A 14,438-nucleotide genomic window follows, 5' to 3' on the forward strand; every position below is an offset into this window, starting at 1 on the left:
TAGATTACCATATTGCCCTTTATGTAATAAGTAGTGTAAATTAGTATTTGTAGAGTTACAAATTTTTTTTAATTTTTTTTACTACTACAATTGAAAGAAATAAATTATAAAAATTAATGAAATCATTTATCTTTTTCATAGCATATTGTAAAAAATGTTACAAAACAATTGTGGAAGGAATTTTATTTTAAATAATATTGGAAGAATTTCACTCTCCAAGTTCACTAGATCTGTTCCAAGCAGCAAAGGATCGAATCTACCTTGTTGGGATCGGTTCCGATGAACCATGGATCGATCCACTCTACACTCAAACTTCTAGGATTGGATCCAATGAACCATGGATCGATCCACTCTACACTCAAACTTCCAGGATTGGATCCAAAGACCCGTGGATCGATCCCTTTTGTGGATTGCAACAGCTTGCATCATGAAATCATGAACAACACAACTTTATGCATGTATTTGCTCTCCATTATTGACCAACATTTTCTCCTCCATTACCATTCATAATCACATTTCATCATATGATCCACACACCAACGTACCAAGCTCTACATTGCTATATATAACACATGAATAAATCGTGAGACCCGGGGTAAAATAATCATTGCTGCAGTCATCTCATCAAATCTTCTTTACATCCAAGAGATTACAAAATAGATAGATTCCTCAAATCACTACAATCACTCGCTCTTGAATCAACCCAAATGAACGTTGTTGTCACCTGCTAATCCATCTTCTGCTTTCGTTTCAAACAAAAAATCATTTGAAGCGAACAGACCCTTAGTGAAAAGTTGGATTAGAAAGAGGTGGAAGTTCCAATTTGTCCATAATTGTAAAAACATCAATATCTTTCATTGTAGAACTCTGATTGGCATGATTCCAAAACGGGGTGAAAGTTCAACGTTTTGAAATACAATTTTGGCTTAAGAAACACTAATTTTGGACGAGTGGAATGAGAGTTATGACTATAAGATAAATATGGACAAAAGTGATTTTTCTACTACTTGTCACCCACAAACTAATGGTCAAACTGAAATAGTCAACAGAACTTTAGGCACATTACTTACGATTGTCTTAAAGAAAAATCTTAAGTCTTGGAAAGCATGTTTGCCTCATGTTGAGTTAGCTTACAATAGGGTTGTCTATAACACAACTAATTATTCACCTTTGAGATTGTATATGTATTTAACCCTTTAACTCATCTTGATTTGCTACCTATGTCTAACATTTCCACGTTTAAGCATAAAGAAACACATGCTAAAGCTGACTATGTGAAGAAGTTACATGAGAAAGTGAGGGGTTAAATTGAAAGGAAAAATGAAAGCTATGCAAGGCAAGCTAACAAAGGTAGAAAGAAGGTTGTCTTCCAACCTGGAGATTAGGTTTGGGTGCACATGAGAAAGGAAAGGTTTCCAGAACAAAGGAAATCAAAGCTTCAACCAACGGGGAATGGTCCATTACAAGTGCTTGAAAGAATCAATGACAATGCTTACAAAATTGATCTGCCTAGTTAGTATAATGTTAGTTCCACCAACAATGTGTCTGACTTATCTCTTTTTGATGTAGACGGAGAATCTGATTTGAGGATAAATCCTTCTCAAGAGGGAGAGAATGATGGAGATGTGACAATGAACAAGGGCAAGGATCCACTTAAAGAACTTAGAGGACCAATGACAAGGGCTGACTTAGGATCCTTAGGAAAACCTTTAGGGAACTTGGAAACTTAGTGAAAAGGTGGATTAAAAATATGTTGAGATTCTCGTTTGGACAGTATATTGGAAACGACGATAACTCGAGCTGTAGAACTCTAATTGATGTGATTCCAAAACGAGGTGAAAGTTCACGTTCTAAACTATAATTTAGCCTTAAGAAATACTAACTTTGGATGCGTGGAACGAGATTTATGATTGTAAGATAAATCTGGATAGAAGTGAGTTTTTGATTTCGGGTGAAAGAATGTGAATATGAAAGGTCGAAGGAAAGAATCATTCTTTCCAAGGGAGGCAACACACAAAGGAGGGGGGAGTCCTTTGATACAACCAAAGGTTATTGAATTACTCAAGAACTTAGGACAATCATTCTCACTAAAATAAAAGAGATACACTCTAATTTTCTAAATAAAACTCAACTTATCTTCATTGATAAAATGGTTCATCTTATATAGAAGCTTTAACCACTAGAATTACAAAAGACACATAAATTGCAATTATATCCCACTTAAAGTTATTAATGATCCCACTACTTAATGGTTGATTGTAACTGAAACTATGGCAACCCCAAAGTCACCCAAAAAGCATTCAGTTATACATCCTGATGAAGGATTATGTTGTTCCTTTTTTAAGATGATTGAATATGTTGTGAGTTGATTAAGAAAGCTAAGTGAAATCGCCACTGGACATTAAGATAGCAAGCTATCTAGATGTGAAGGTTCCTTTCACAAAGCTCAAGAGAAGAAGATGATGGATTGATTCAAAACAAAAAGGAAATGGAAAGCACATAAACCATAGAAAACTAAGAACAATTAAAGGAAGAAGAAAACATAAAATGGAAAGGAAAGAAATGGTAAAAATGTGAGAAGCACGCCACTACAAGGCTAGGCTAGAAGCCATGACAACCTTGAAGATGAGTGGATGTGTGCCACCACTTGCTATGCAAGATAAGGCTTAAAATTATTCACTCCCAAGGGAGGAAACTATCACAAATGGTTGAGACACAAGAGTGTTTTTACTTCAAAATGTTCAACCCTTTTACAAGTGGTAGAGCACCCCTTAGATAGAAGATTTTAGGGGCCTCTAAGAAAATAAAAGATACTTAAGGATGTCTCTACAAAAACCTAACCCTAGCTTCTAGAAACTAGGTCAAATAAGGTTACAAAATGAGAGACAAAAGAGCTAACTATGGTGTGTGCAAGGCTAATTTCGTTCTAGCACTAAAGGAGACCAAGAAGGTGTCTCATATGTCTCCAAAAGTGGTCAAAGTGTGCTAAAAACAAAGGAGACCAAAGGTACATAGGTACATAGTCTTCTTAAGCATATGTCTTCATCCTTGGTTGGGGGAGGATTTGCACCTCCTTTTTATGAGCTCTTGTTCCATCCTTTCTAAAGGTATTAACCCTAGCTTTGGTTAGGCCATCTTTATATTCTAGGCTACTCTTCCTTTCTTGTTTGTGCTTTGGGTCTTCCTTTTTGGCTTGAGAAGAGAAGGAAGGGTGATGCACATCTTGCTTTGGAAGAAGTTTTTTGTAGGCAAGTAACACCTTGGTGAAAGCTTGCCCCTTTTGTTTTTCTTCTTTATCTTTTCTTATTATATTTCTATCCTTATTAACTTCTTGAGGTGATAGAGGTTGTAAAGTGGTCTTTTTCCCATTTATGAAGAAAATGTATTGGTTGGTATGACCATCATGTAAAGTTTGTTTATCAAATTGCCATGGCCTACCTAGTAAGATATGTGTGACTTCCATGGGAACAACATCACAAAGCACCTCATCTTTGTAGCTTCCTATAGAGAATTTAATTAGGACTTGTTTATTGACATCTATTTCTCCCTCTTTACTTATCCAAGAAAGCTTGTAGGGCTTAGCATGAGGAATGATCTTTAAGCTAAGCTTTTCCACCAACCTTGTGCTAGCTACATTGGTACTACTTCCTCCATCAATAATTAGAGAGCAAACCCATTTGTTAATTTTGCATCTAGATTGAAAAATGTTTTCTCTTTGAGTTGGCTCAAGCTCACTTTGATCTTGACCTATCATGCGCCTTAATAACATAGGATCTTTCTCAAAAAATTTAGTTTTACTAGAGGAAGAAGATTCTTTTGAAAGAGAATGGGGAGATGAGTGTTCACTTTCAACATCATTATTCTTCTTTAAGATCATGGTCCTCTTGGTTGGGCAATTTAAAGCAATGTGATTATAACCCAAACATTTAAAACATTTAATGGAACTTGATCTTAGATAAGTGGAATGGTGAATGTGATCACTTGGTGACTTACTTTTACTTAATGGTTGTTGATGAGAGTTAGAAGGGAACTTATCATGTTTCTTTTTATCCTTTCCCTTCCATGAGTGACTAAAGTAGTGGTTGGGTGAGTAACTCTTCCTTTCCCTTCTTTTTCTTTTCAATTGAATTTCAATCCCAAGGGCAAGTGTGAAAACATTTTCAAGAGTGGAGTACTCATACAACTCTACTTGGTCTTGTATGTCTCTCCTAGGACCACTCACAAATCTTTTTATTTTCTCTTTGTTAGTTTCTTTTATTTCAACCCTACGCATTTGAGACTCTAATTCTTTAAAGTACTCACTCACACTCATAGAATCTTGGTGAAGCCTTTGGAGCTTCAAAAGAAGTTCCTTCCTATAGGAGGGAGGAACAAATCTAGCGCGCATAAGAGTTTTAATGTCCATCCAAGAAGTCGCGGGTGGCCCTTGGTCATAATTCTTACAAACTTTATGCCACCAAGTATTGACATACTCCAAAAATCCTAAAACTACTAGATCAACTTGTGCTTAATCCTTTGCATGATTTTCATTGAAAATTTGATCAACTTTAGCTTCCCAATCAAGGAAGACTTTGGGATCACTTCCACCATAGAACTTAGGAATCTTTGGAGTTTGCTTCTCTTGTGTTGGGTTGCGCCTAGAATGCCCTCTTTTCCTAGCCTCTCTTTCTTACTCTTTAGCTTCAAGCCTTTGAATGTGCTCTTGGATTCTTTGGTAACTTTGGTCCTTTTCTTTTCTCAATTGTTCAAAGGACTCTTTCCTAGACAACTCCAAATCCCAAAGCAATCTCATCAATGTATTGTTTTTGTTTGGAGTAGGTGCATTTGATGAACTTGCTATGATTCCTACAACAAAACACTCAAAGCCAATACAAAATAAAATGAATTAGGGGTTAGACAACATAAAAACCGAGACCAATTCCAACCCAAAATACAACCCAAGTGTTTAGATCACACTCCCAAAGTAACAAGACAAGGCTAGCACTCAAAATCCACCAAAGGATTGAAGAAAACACTTTTAAAAACTTGTGCAAAACCTTTCAAATGCAAGATAAGTGATTCGACGACAACACCCCAAGAGTTTCAAGAAAAGAAAACTAGTAAGACAAAACAAAGAACACCTAGTGACAAGCAAGAAAAGCACAAAAACAAGGAAAGCTAAACTCTAAAGAAGAAAAGTTTGAGACAACTTTTAACAAGAATAAAACAAGAAAAGCACATTTTAAAGACTCTATGGAAAGTACTTGACAAGCATCTTCAAGTCTTAAATCATGCATACACCAAGAAAGATCATAACCAAGTTAAAACATGGAACTAATTAGCCAATATCACCCAATTCTCAAGTATGAAAACTAGTAGCATAACACCTAGTGAAAAAACACACTTTTAGTTCACCAAGGCGCAAGGTTGCTCTCGGTTTTTAGGCAAAAATTGGTGCAAAATTTTCTTCTTTCACAACTAGTTTCATAAAATGGTGAGAAAGAGTTTTAGGTGGCTTGGACACTTAGTTCCTCAAGTTTTCGGCCAAAATCAATTTCATGGAGCATACATCAAGCAAGACATAAAGTGAAAGCAATATTCAAATACTTGGAAAAACAAGAATAAGAAAACTTCAAGTTAACATATGACATATGACTCAAGCAAAAGTTAGGCACATTTAAAGACTCAACATGACATACACAAAGACACAAACATGTAGCTATCATGCATTTAAACTCATGGACTTAAGGCTCAAAGACTAAGCATCCAAAGACATGTTATCCAACCACATTTAAGAGGCTAAAAAGTTACAAAAATCGTAGCCAAACTGCCACAACAAAACCTGAAAACGCTGATTCACGTATTCTTGGCAGATTTGACCTTTGCTCACTAATTTGATCATAACTTTCTCCATAGAACTCCAAATGTGTTGGTTCTTTTTTTTTTCTGGAAACTACACTCAAAGAGCTTTCTTTTGACACCCAAAACGTAATTTTTGGACCGCTGAGCTGGTGCAGTTTAATGTTTTAAAATCGTCAAGTTTTCTGCCAGCACTTTTTTTTGTGTGTAATGGAAGTGGATTCGAACCATACAAAGATAGCTACAAAAAGACAACGTTAGCACATGAAAAACACCATATTCAAGATAACCTAGGCTCTAGATACCAAATGATGAAGGATTATGTTGTTCCTTTTTAAGATGATTGAATATGGTGTGAGTTGATTAAGAAAGCTAAGTGAAATCCCCACTGGACATTAAGATAGCAAGCTATCTAGATGTGAAGGTTCCTTTCATAAAGCTCAAGAGAAGAAGATGATGGATTGATTCAAAACAAAAAGGAAATGGAAAGCACATAAACCATAGAAAACCAAGAACAATTAAAGGAAGAAGAAAACATAAAATGGAAAGGAAAGAAATGGTAAAAATGTGAGAAGCACGCCACTACAAGGCTAGGCTAGAAGCCATGACAACCTTGAAGATGAGTGGATGTGTGCCACCACTTGCTATGCAAGATAAGGCTTAAAAGTATTCACTCCCAAGGGAGAAAACTCTCACAAATGGTTGAGACACAAGAGTGTTTTTACTTCAAAATGTTCAACCCCTTTACAAGTGGTAGAGCACCCCTTAGATAGAAGATTTTAGGGGCCTCTAAGAAAATAAAAGATACTTAAGGATGTCTCTACAAAAACCTAACCCTAGCTTCTAGAAACTAGGTCAAATAAGGTTACAAAATGAGAGACAAAAGAGCTAACTATGGTGTGTGCAAGGCTAATTTCGTTCTAGCACTAAAGGAGACCAAGAAGGTGTCTCATATGTCTCCAAAAGTGGTCAAAGTGTGCTAAAAACAAAGGAGACCAAAGGTACATAGGTACACTTGCTTTATGCCTTTTACTTTATGCTTTATGTCTTTGTTTTACTCTCTCCTCCACATCATTTATGCTCCCCAATCACCATGCGCCACCTAGCATTTCTTTCTTACTCCTAATTAACCTACAAAACAAATAAACATAGATTAGCATGTTGGCTTAAGTCAAGTCAACTATAGTCAACAAGTCAAACCTAGTCAAAGGTCAACAATAACAAACACAAATGAAAGGGATGAAGGATTAGTGAACTTCCTTTCTAAACATGCTTAGTCTTCTTAAGCATATGTCTTCATCCTTGGTTGGGGTCAATCCTTCATCATCCTCCCCTCCTTGGAGAGAATTTGACCACAAATTCTTTAAGCCTTTGTAGATGGAGCTTGACTTGATTTGGGGGAGGATTTGCACCTCCTTTTTATGAGCTCTTGTTCCGTCCTTTCTAAAGGTATTACCCCTAGCTTTGGTTAGGCCATCTTTATTTTCTAGGCTACTCTTCCTTTCTTGTTTGTGCTTTGGGTCTTCCTTTTTGGCTTGAGAAGAGAAGGAAGGGTGATGCACATCTTGCTTTGGAAGAAGTTTTTTGTAGGCAAGTAACACCTTGGTGAAAGCTTGCCCCTTTTGTTTTTCTTCTTTATCTTTTCTTATTATATTTCTATCCTTATTAACTTCTTGAGGTGATAGAGGTTGTAAAGTGGTCTTTTTCCCATTTATGAAGAAAATGTATTGGTTGGTATGACCATCATGTAAAGTTTGTTTATCAAATTGCCATGGCCTACCTAGTAAGATATGTGTGACTTCCATGGGAACAACATCACAAAGCACCTCATCTTTGTAGCTTCCTATAGAGAATTTGATTAGGACTTATTTATTGACATCTATTTCTCCTTCTTTAATTATCCAAGCAAGCTTGTAGGGCTTACCATGAGGAATGGTCTCTAAGCTAAGCTTTTCCACCAACCTTGTGCTAGCTACATTGGTACTACTTCCTCCATCAATAATTAAAGAGCAAACCCATTTGTTAATTTTGCATCTAGATTGAAAAATGTTTTCTCTTTGAGTTGGCTCAAGCTCACTTTGATCTTGACCTATCATACGCCTTAATAACATAGGATCTTTCTCAAAAAATTTAGTTTTACTAGAGGAAGAAGATTCTTTTGAAAGAGAATGGAGAGATGAGTGTCCAAATCATTATGCTCTGAGTAGAAAAAGCTTGACAAACTAAAGAGAGGTTAATTACATTTCAACCAAAGCCTCGTAAAACCCATAGTCCAAGCATGTTCCAACATATAGATGACCCACACAAATTTTGCAAAAAAAAAACTATGTATATCTAAAAACATAGAAAAACTTCCAATATTTTTACCTTTGTTTCCTCTAAAATTACCACCACAAGCAACCAGACCAAGACAACCTCGGGCAGCTCCATTAGTGTTTACATTTATCCATTTAGGCTCTGGAAATTGCCAAACAATTTCCTTCAAAATGGAAATCTTACCATGTCTACTATTTATATTAAAAACATTTAAAACCATTAAATCTAAAACAGTGGTGTGCATGGTCTTTTTTAATTATTCCTGCCAATCTAACCAATTCTTTAATTTTGAAATCAATGGGATATTGAAATCTACAATAGTTTCTCATGCGCCAAATCATCTAAACCATTGCCATAATAGCTACAACTCTAAGAACCATAATAAAATGAGAAAATGACTACTTTGATGCTTTAAAACCAAATAATAAACAAAGTAGACTGAACATGGATATCTTGAAAAAGCTGTTGCAGTTAAGTCCAAGCCTGCACTGCTTAATAACATGTATGAATTTCATTCTAAAGATTTATAAAAGAGAAAAATATAAAAAATGATTTTTTTTCATTAGTTAAAATTAATTTGTACGTAAATTAATTTATAAAATTTGTTTTATTTAACTTTTCTAACTTTTTAACTTACACATAAATTAATTTTAATTTATAAAAAAATTTCATCTTATTTTTTCTACTTTTTTCTTCCAAAACCTATTATAGAGAAATCTATCCACACAAACGCTCACGATGAAAGAAAAAAAAATGCAAATAACATTCTCTAAAATACCTTCTAACTTTATTATTAGCCCGAATGTACTGAAAACTTCTAAAATATTTATGAATTAATTTGTATTACCAATATTTTTTTTCAAATTCTCCACATAAAATAAAATAAATTTTAAAAATTTACTAGTCAAACATGTTGTACCTTTCAGCAATTTTCATTCGTAACTTTATCTCTATGGTTCTTTATTCAAAAAACAGTGATTTTCAAGGCACATGAACATGTTTGAATACTCCTCCTAATGATTTATTGAAGAGAAAAAAAAATTAATTTCTAAAAACTGTTTCATATAAATTTTCTGATTTTTCTTTATATTTTTAATTTCAACTTGTGAGAATATGTTCATTTGTTTTTTCTCTTTCTTCTAAAATTCCTTATACAAAATAATTGTTTAAACAGGCCGTGAAAAAAAAAGAAGAAAGAAGAGCACATTCTCTAACATTCTTTCTAACCTACTTTATTATTCATTAAAATTTATTAAGATTTATCAAAAATTTCTAGAAATATTTATATCAACAAAATTGTATTACCAGCATTTCACTTCTAAATATTAAAATTTATTAAAAACTTTTAAAAATATTTATGAGGTAAACTTTATTACCAGCATTCCCTTCTAAAAATTAGACTTCAATGTATAGGAAACTTTACTGATAATAAAATACCACAAAAACACAGACTAAAACCACTGGAGCCAAATTATAGATTATATTGGGCTTATAAATACCATTTATTAATTTACAATTTCGGCTTCTTTTCTTCAGTTCAAAGGGCTATAACAAATTTTCCCTCTGTTGCTTGCAAGGTCTCTGTGACAGCTGTCAATCATAAGTGTATCTCTGAGATAAACCTTCTTATTGATTGGACTGGATTCCACAAACCATATTAGCTGGGACAGCTATGTCAATCATTTTAGGATATGGCAAGTTAAGATCTGTTGAACAAATCAAGAGTGCCATAATTACCAATTGTATTAGCAACAATGCATATTAAAAAATAGATTTGACTAATCTTTTATAAAGTTTTGATGTTACTTACTTGCCATGATGTTCTTGAACTTTTCCTGGAAAAGGAGGGACCAACATTTTCAACTGTCAGATACTACACAAGTAGGGGCTAACCAGCAGTAGAATAAAAAAGTGACAAGTGTTAAAACTTATTTTAACTACATGTTATGAATCAAAGGGTATAGCTGAAGGAGTGATTTACAAACATATCCCACTACCCTCTTGAAAATGCAGAGAGATTGAGATTAGATATGACCAACAAAGGAAACTAAGAACAAATTTTCTTCTGATAGGACTGAGATCTATCTACCAATTCAAATCTGATGCCTTTTCCATAATATATTTGTCAACATCTTAGATGTTATGATTATGGCAGCAGTCTTTGCAGTAAGTTGGTTTCTGTTTTAAGCATTCTACATTACAGTGGCATGTATTTTTATTAGGATCTCTAGAATAGTGTTTCTTCATATTTAACCTTAGTTTCATATTTAACCTTAGTTCCATTTGGTGCATTGAGTTGAGCTAAAATTATATGGAGGTCATCAAACATTACCTCATCCTTTGTCAGACGTGGATTATGTTCCATCTCCTCTCCAACAGTGCTTACCTAAAATCAGTAATTTGTATAAGCAACTCGCAACACATTTGGCAAGAAAAAAGCTTAAGGGTGTCCTTACAGTGAATCCTCTGTAGTCATGAGCTGGATAAATTAACGTATTCTTGGGCAATGTACAAATCTGTTTCCAAGAAAAAACATGAGCAATTTAGTATTAGTATTGAGGATGAACAAACCAGAAACATCTTATATCTTTTTTACTTCTTAGCCTATTTTTCTAAGTTTCTGTTTTACATAACACACAATTACTGTCAAGTTCATGCCTGTGTATGGATTGATTTGTAAAGCTGCTCTGAACTCCCACCCTGCATTAGGCAGCAACGAATAAATTTGAGATGATATTAGAAAACAGCTGGTAAGACCAAAAAGCCTATGCCCAATGTCATTCAAAAAATTGAGGTAACATAACATTTGTTCATATAAAACTTTGAACACTCTTGAGAAGCATAACTAAGGAAAATGAGAAAGAAGAATGTACCTGAAAATCTGTTCTTCCACATCCACGTATTAATACGGCATCTCCAGTGAATGCCATCCTTGGTTGAGGTTGATCAGGTGCATCTCCAGTAACATAGGTAACACAACCTTTGGTATGACCAGGAGTTGCACGGACCTAAAATGTTAAAGAGAATAATACATATTACAGACTATAACGTAGGTGATACACAAAAACAATGATGAGCTATCCCCACCCATGGACAACAGAAAATAAGATCCATTTACCAAGTTAATTTAAAGACAAAAAATCCTTCATAATTGAAACAGATGAACCCTGAATGGGGGAGTAAAAACCATTTAAAAACATGTCTGTATGTCATCTATAATAAAAATAAGATGAAATCATCCTCAAGTTTCCTTCTTTATTTTTTTTCCCAAGATTACAGGCATAACAAGCTAGCTTTCAACAATGCCACAATTTAGTTTAACATAAAGCTGAAATTAAATTCATGCCAATGACCTAGCCATCAGCTTGACAAATCAGAGTCCTTTTCATTTAGAAATATGGGTACTAATGTCTTAAATGATGTTGAACACTGGAAGCTGCATAAAATTATATGCTATGTCTGTCTTCAAAAGTTTAGAGTGTCATAGACTGGACATTCATTTATCATATTATACAAAGAAATAGACAGATCAAGCAACATATATAGAACCCCTCATTCCTTATGAAAAACTTAATGAAATGCAAGGTATCTTTGATAACCCCAATCATCTGGCAACAACTCCAGTCAAAAAACAACTTATAACTGTTGAGAATCTACAATAACATTGACTAAACATATTATTGCGCAAGCAGCTACAGACTTACCTCAAGAAAAAAATCACCAAAATGGACCTTATCACCTGGCTCAAGATAAAGATCGGCCGTTGCACCACTTGCTTTTGAAATAACAGATTTTACACCGGGTACTTTGCTCTTTGCGTGATAAGTGGATAACAAAAACACACCAAGTTACCACCACAGCAAAAAGTATTCACAAATATTGGAAAAACTTCCTCTACCCTTAAATTGTTTACAGGGTCAACAACACATCCTACTTTACATAGAAAACATTTTCACAAACATTTTATGAACTGAAGGAGTGAAGGATAAGATGGAAGTAACAATTCAGAAGGTGCACACCTTGAGAAGGCCAGTCCCAGTGACATGATCCGCATGCACATGTGTGTTCAAGGCATACACAAGCTTCAACCCCAGTTGCTCAATAAGCAACACGTCTCTATCTACAGTTTTATCAACCGGGTCAATCAACTGAAATTTCAACAAAAAATTTCATCAATCACCAAACAACAGAAACCAAAAAGATAAAAAGACTATTTATGCTATCATTTAATCAGAAGTCAACATCTATGATGAATTTATTAAATTCTATAAAAACAACTTAAAACACGTATCTACCATGATTTCTGATTCATACGATTAAAAAGAAGACTTTTCTATTCTGGTCCATGTAAATTAAACTCAAAACGACAAAAATTCCATCATCCAATCCACTAAGGCCTAAAAAGGCTCAAAGGAAAAAACCCATCGCCCAATCCCCAAAAACACCCCACAAACCTTCAACCACACTTCAAAATTCAATCTTTAATCCCTTCAAGAACAAAATTTAGAGAATCCTACGAGGGCTGGTCTTTCTGGGTGAGAGGCATCCGCGAGAAGGTAGGTATAGGTGGACGATTCCTTCTCAAAGAGCTGGCGGAACAATAGCTTGGAGGAAGAGAAAGAGGAAGAGGAGAAAGAAGCCATTTGCGATCTGACCCTTGTGGGTTTGAGAATTGCTTTAGAGACGGAAACAGAGAGAGGAATAGGCGAGGCTTTGGAAGCGCAGAGTGTGGTGAAGCAGAATCGCAGCATGTTTGGCAGCATAAATAGTCGCTACAATCAAAAGGGTTGCGTTGAAATGATGATAGGGATTGGGGATGAAGTTGTTGGGTTGTGAGTGTAAGGGAATAAAGAAAGAATTGATGACGATAATTTCGATCAAGAGGGCCTAGACAAGGTCGCCATTTGGAGTTGGTCAGCAGCAGCTGAGCATGGATGTCACGTTGGATGCATAGATTTGGTGGTGCTGCCATTTTATATTCTTGTGTTTTTTCATTGTGTTTTCCACTTCACTAGTCTGATCTGGAGATGATGCACACATTATTTCAGAAGCAATTATGCATACCACTTGTTAACTAATGTTTTTTTTGGGCAAAGTGATAGAATGTACTTGAATATACCTAAAGCATATTACAAATTTTAATATACTTAGCTAGTGAATATACTAACTGATTCGGTTACTTTTTTTTATCATTTTGTGTAATTTTTCTTAACTTTACTGAAATTTGATATATTTTTTTTTAAATTTCACGATTTGTGTTTTATTATTATTTTTTTTAATTTATGTATTCTTATAGAGTAGCTAAAACAATTAGTTGTAGAAGAGAGTCAAATATAGAGTTTAAGACTCTTTTTCTTATACTTAGACCAGATTATCTAGTAAACAAGCAACACAAAAATATATAGAGAATTTTTAATTTATTTATCCGGGTTACATCCAATTTTTCCTTAATACAATTGATTAGGAAGTTCCATTAATCAAATTAATTATTATAACTAACGAATAAACCTTTCTTGATTATAATAAGTACACAAACTACTATTGATTACAACAAATACACAAATGACTCATTATCACATCATAATATTTTCCTTAAACTAAGACCTCAAAACAAATAACAAGAAAACTCGGTAAAAGAAAGGATAAATTAAGTTCACTAGTTGCTTCACAAAGTGAAGAATCACAAAGGTTTCACTTACTCGTAAACACTTAAAAACTTATGGGTACTAGAAGGTTGTATAACACATGTGTAATTGTGTTTAATGGTGGATCTAAGACCCTAAGTTAGTGTGGACAATTTAATTTTCAAATAATATAAATTAATAATAATTATCATTGGGCATATGAAGATAAAGACATAGGTATCAAAATCATAAAATTCAATCTATTGAAATAAATTGCATGCCTTATAGTTGTGCTCTATAGGATTTCATGTTTTGAAATCGTTGACTGATGAGCGTATTGTCAATCTTATTGAACACGTCTTTCTTAATATAAGTCTCTCATCTGATTACGCAACCTATTTTTACACAATTTTCATGGCAAAAAATGATTTTTCCATGATTGTTGTGCAATGGGCAAAATCATTGCTAACTTCAAAAGAAGCTAAACTAATGGATAAACAATATGTTTTCCAGTTTCAACCAACTTCGCAAAAAGATTTAGGATTCCTTTCAAAGATGAAAATTCTACATTACTACATATCAATGATATAAGTCTCAAGTTGATTATCAAGCATCACTAAATCAATTGTAAAGAATTCACATCGATAAAACTTTGCACAT

At 34.2% G+C, this 14,438-nt stretch overlaps 1 protein-coding gene across 1 annotated transcript; it reads right to left on the bottom strand.

The window, feature by feature from the left end:
* Positions 1-9,549: 9,549 nt before the first annotated feature.
* LOC114185979 (persulfide dioxygenase ETHE1 homolog, mitochondrial) lies at positions 9,550-13,202 on the bottom strand. Its single transcript, XM_028073969.1, has 9 exons — positions 12,672-13,202; positions 12,174-12,302; positions 11,859-11,966; positions 11,028-11,162; positions 10,813-10,854; positions 10,611-10,670; positions 10,487-10,540; positions 9,965-9,989; positions 9,550-9,860 (listed from the first exon to the last, which is right to left on the bottom strand). The coding sequence occupies exons 1-9, from the start codon at positions 12,915-12,917 to the stop codon at positions 9,781-9,783; spliced, it is 879 nt and encodes a 292-aa protein (XP_027929770.1). The 5' UTR covers positions 12,918-13,202; the 3' UTR covers positions 9,550-9,780.
* Positions 13,203-14,438: the final 1,236 nt, after the last annotated feature.

The sequence above is a fragment of the Vigna unguiculata genome, chromosome 5, assembly GCF_004118075.2.
Source record: "Vigna unguiculata cultivar IT97K-499-35 chromosome 5, ASM411807v1, whole genome shotgun sequence".
In the NCBI taxonomy this organism is placed as follows: domain Eukaryota; kingdom Viridiplantae; phylum Streptophyta; class Magnoliopsida; order Fabales; family Fabaceae; genus Vigna; species Vigna unguiculata.

Coding starts and splice junctions, on each gene's coding strand:
- LOC114185979 (XM_028073969.1), bottom strand. CDS start 12,917: ATGCTGCCAAACATGCTGCGATTCTGCTTCACCACACTCTGCGCTTCC. Junction 10,671..10,812: donor ACAAATCAATCCATACACAG/GCATGAACTTGA, acceptor TCTTGGAAACAG/ATTTGTACATTGCCCAAGAA. Junction 9,861..9,964: donor GTTCAAGAACATCATGGCAA/GTAAGTAACATC, acceptor TTTGTTCAACAG/ATCTTAACTTGCCATATCCT.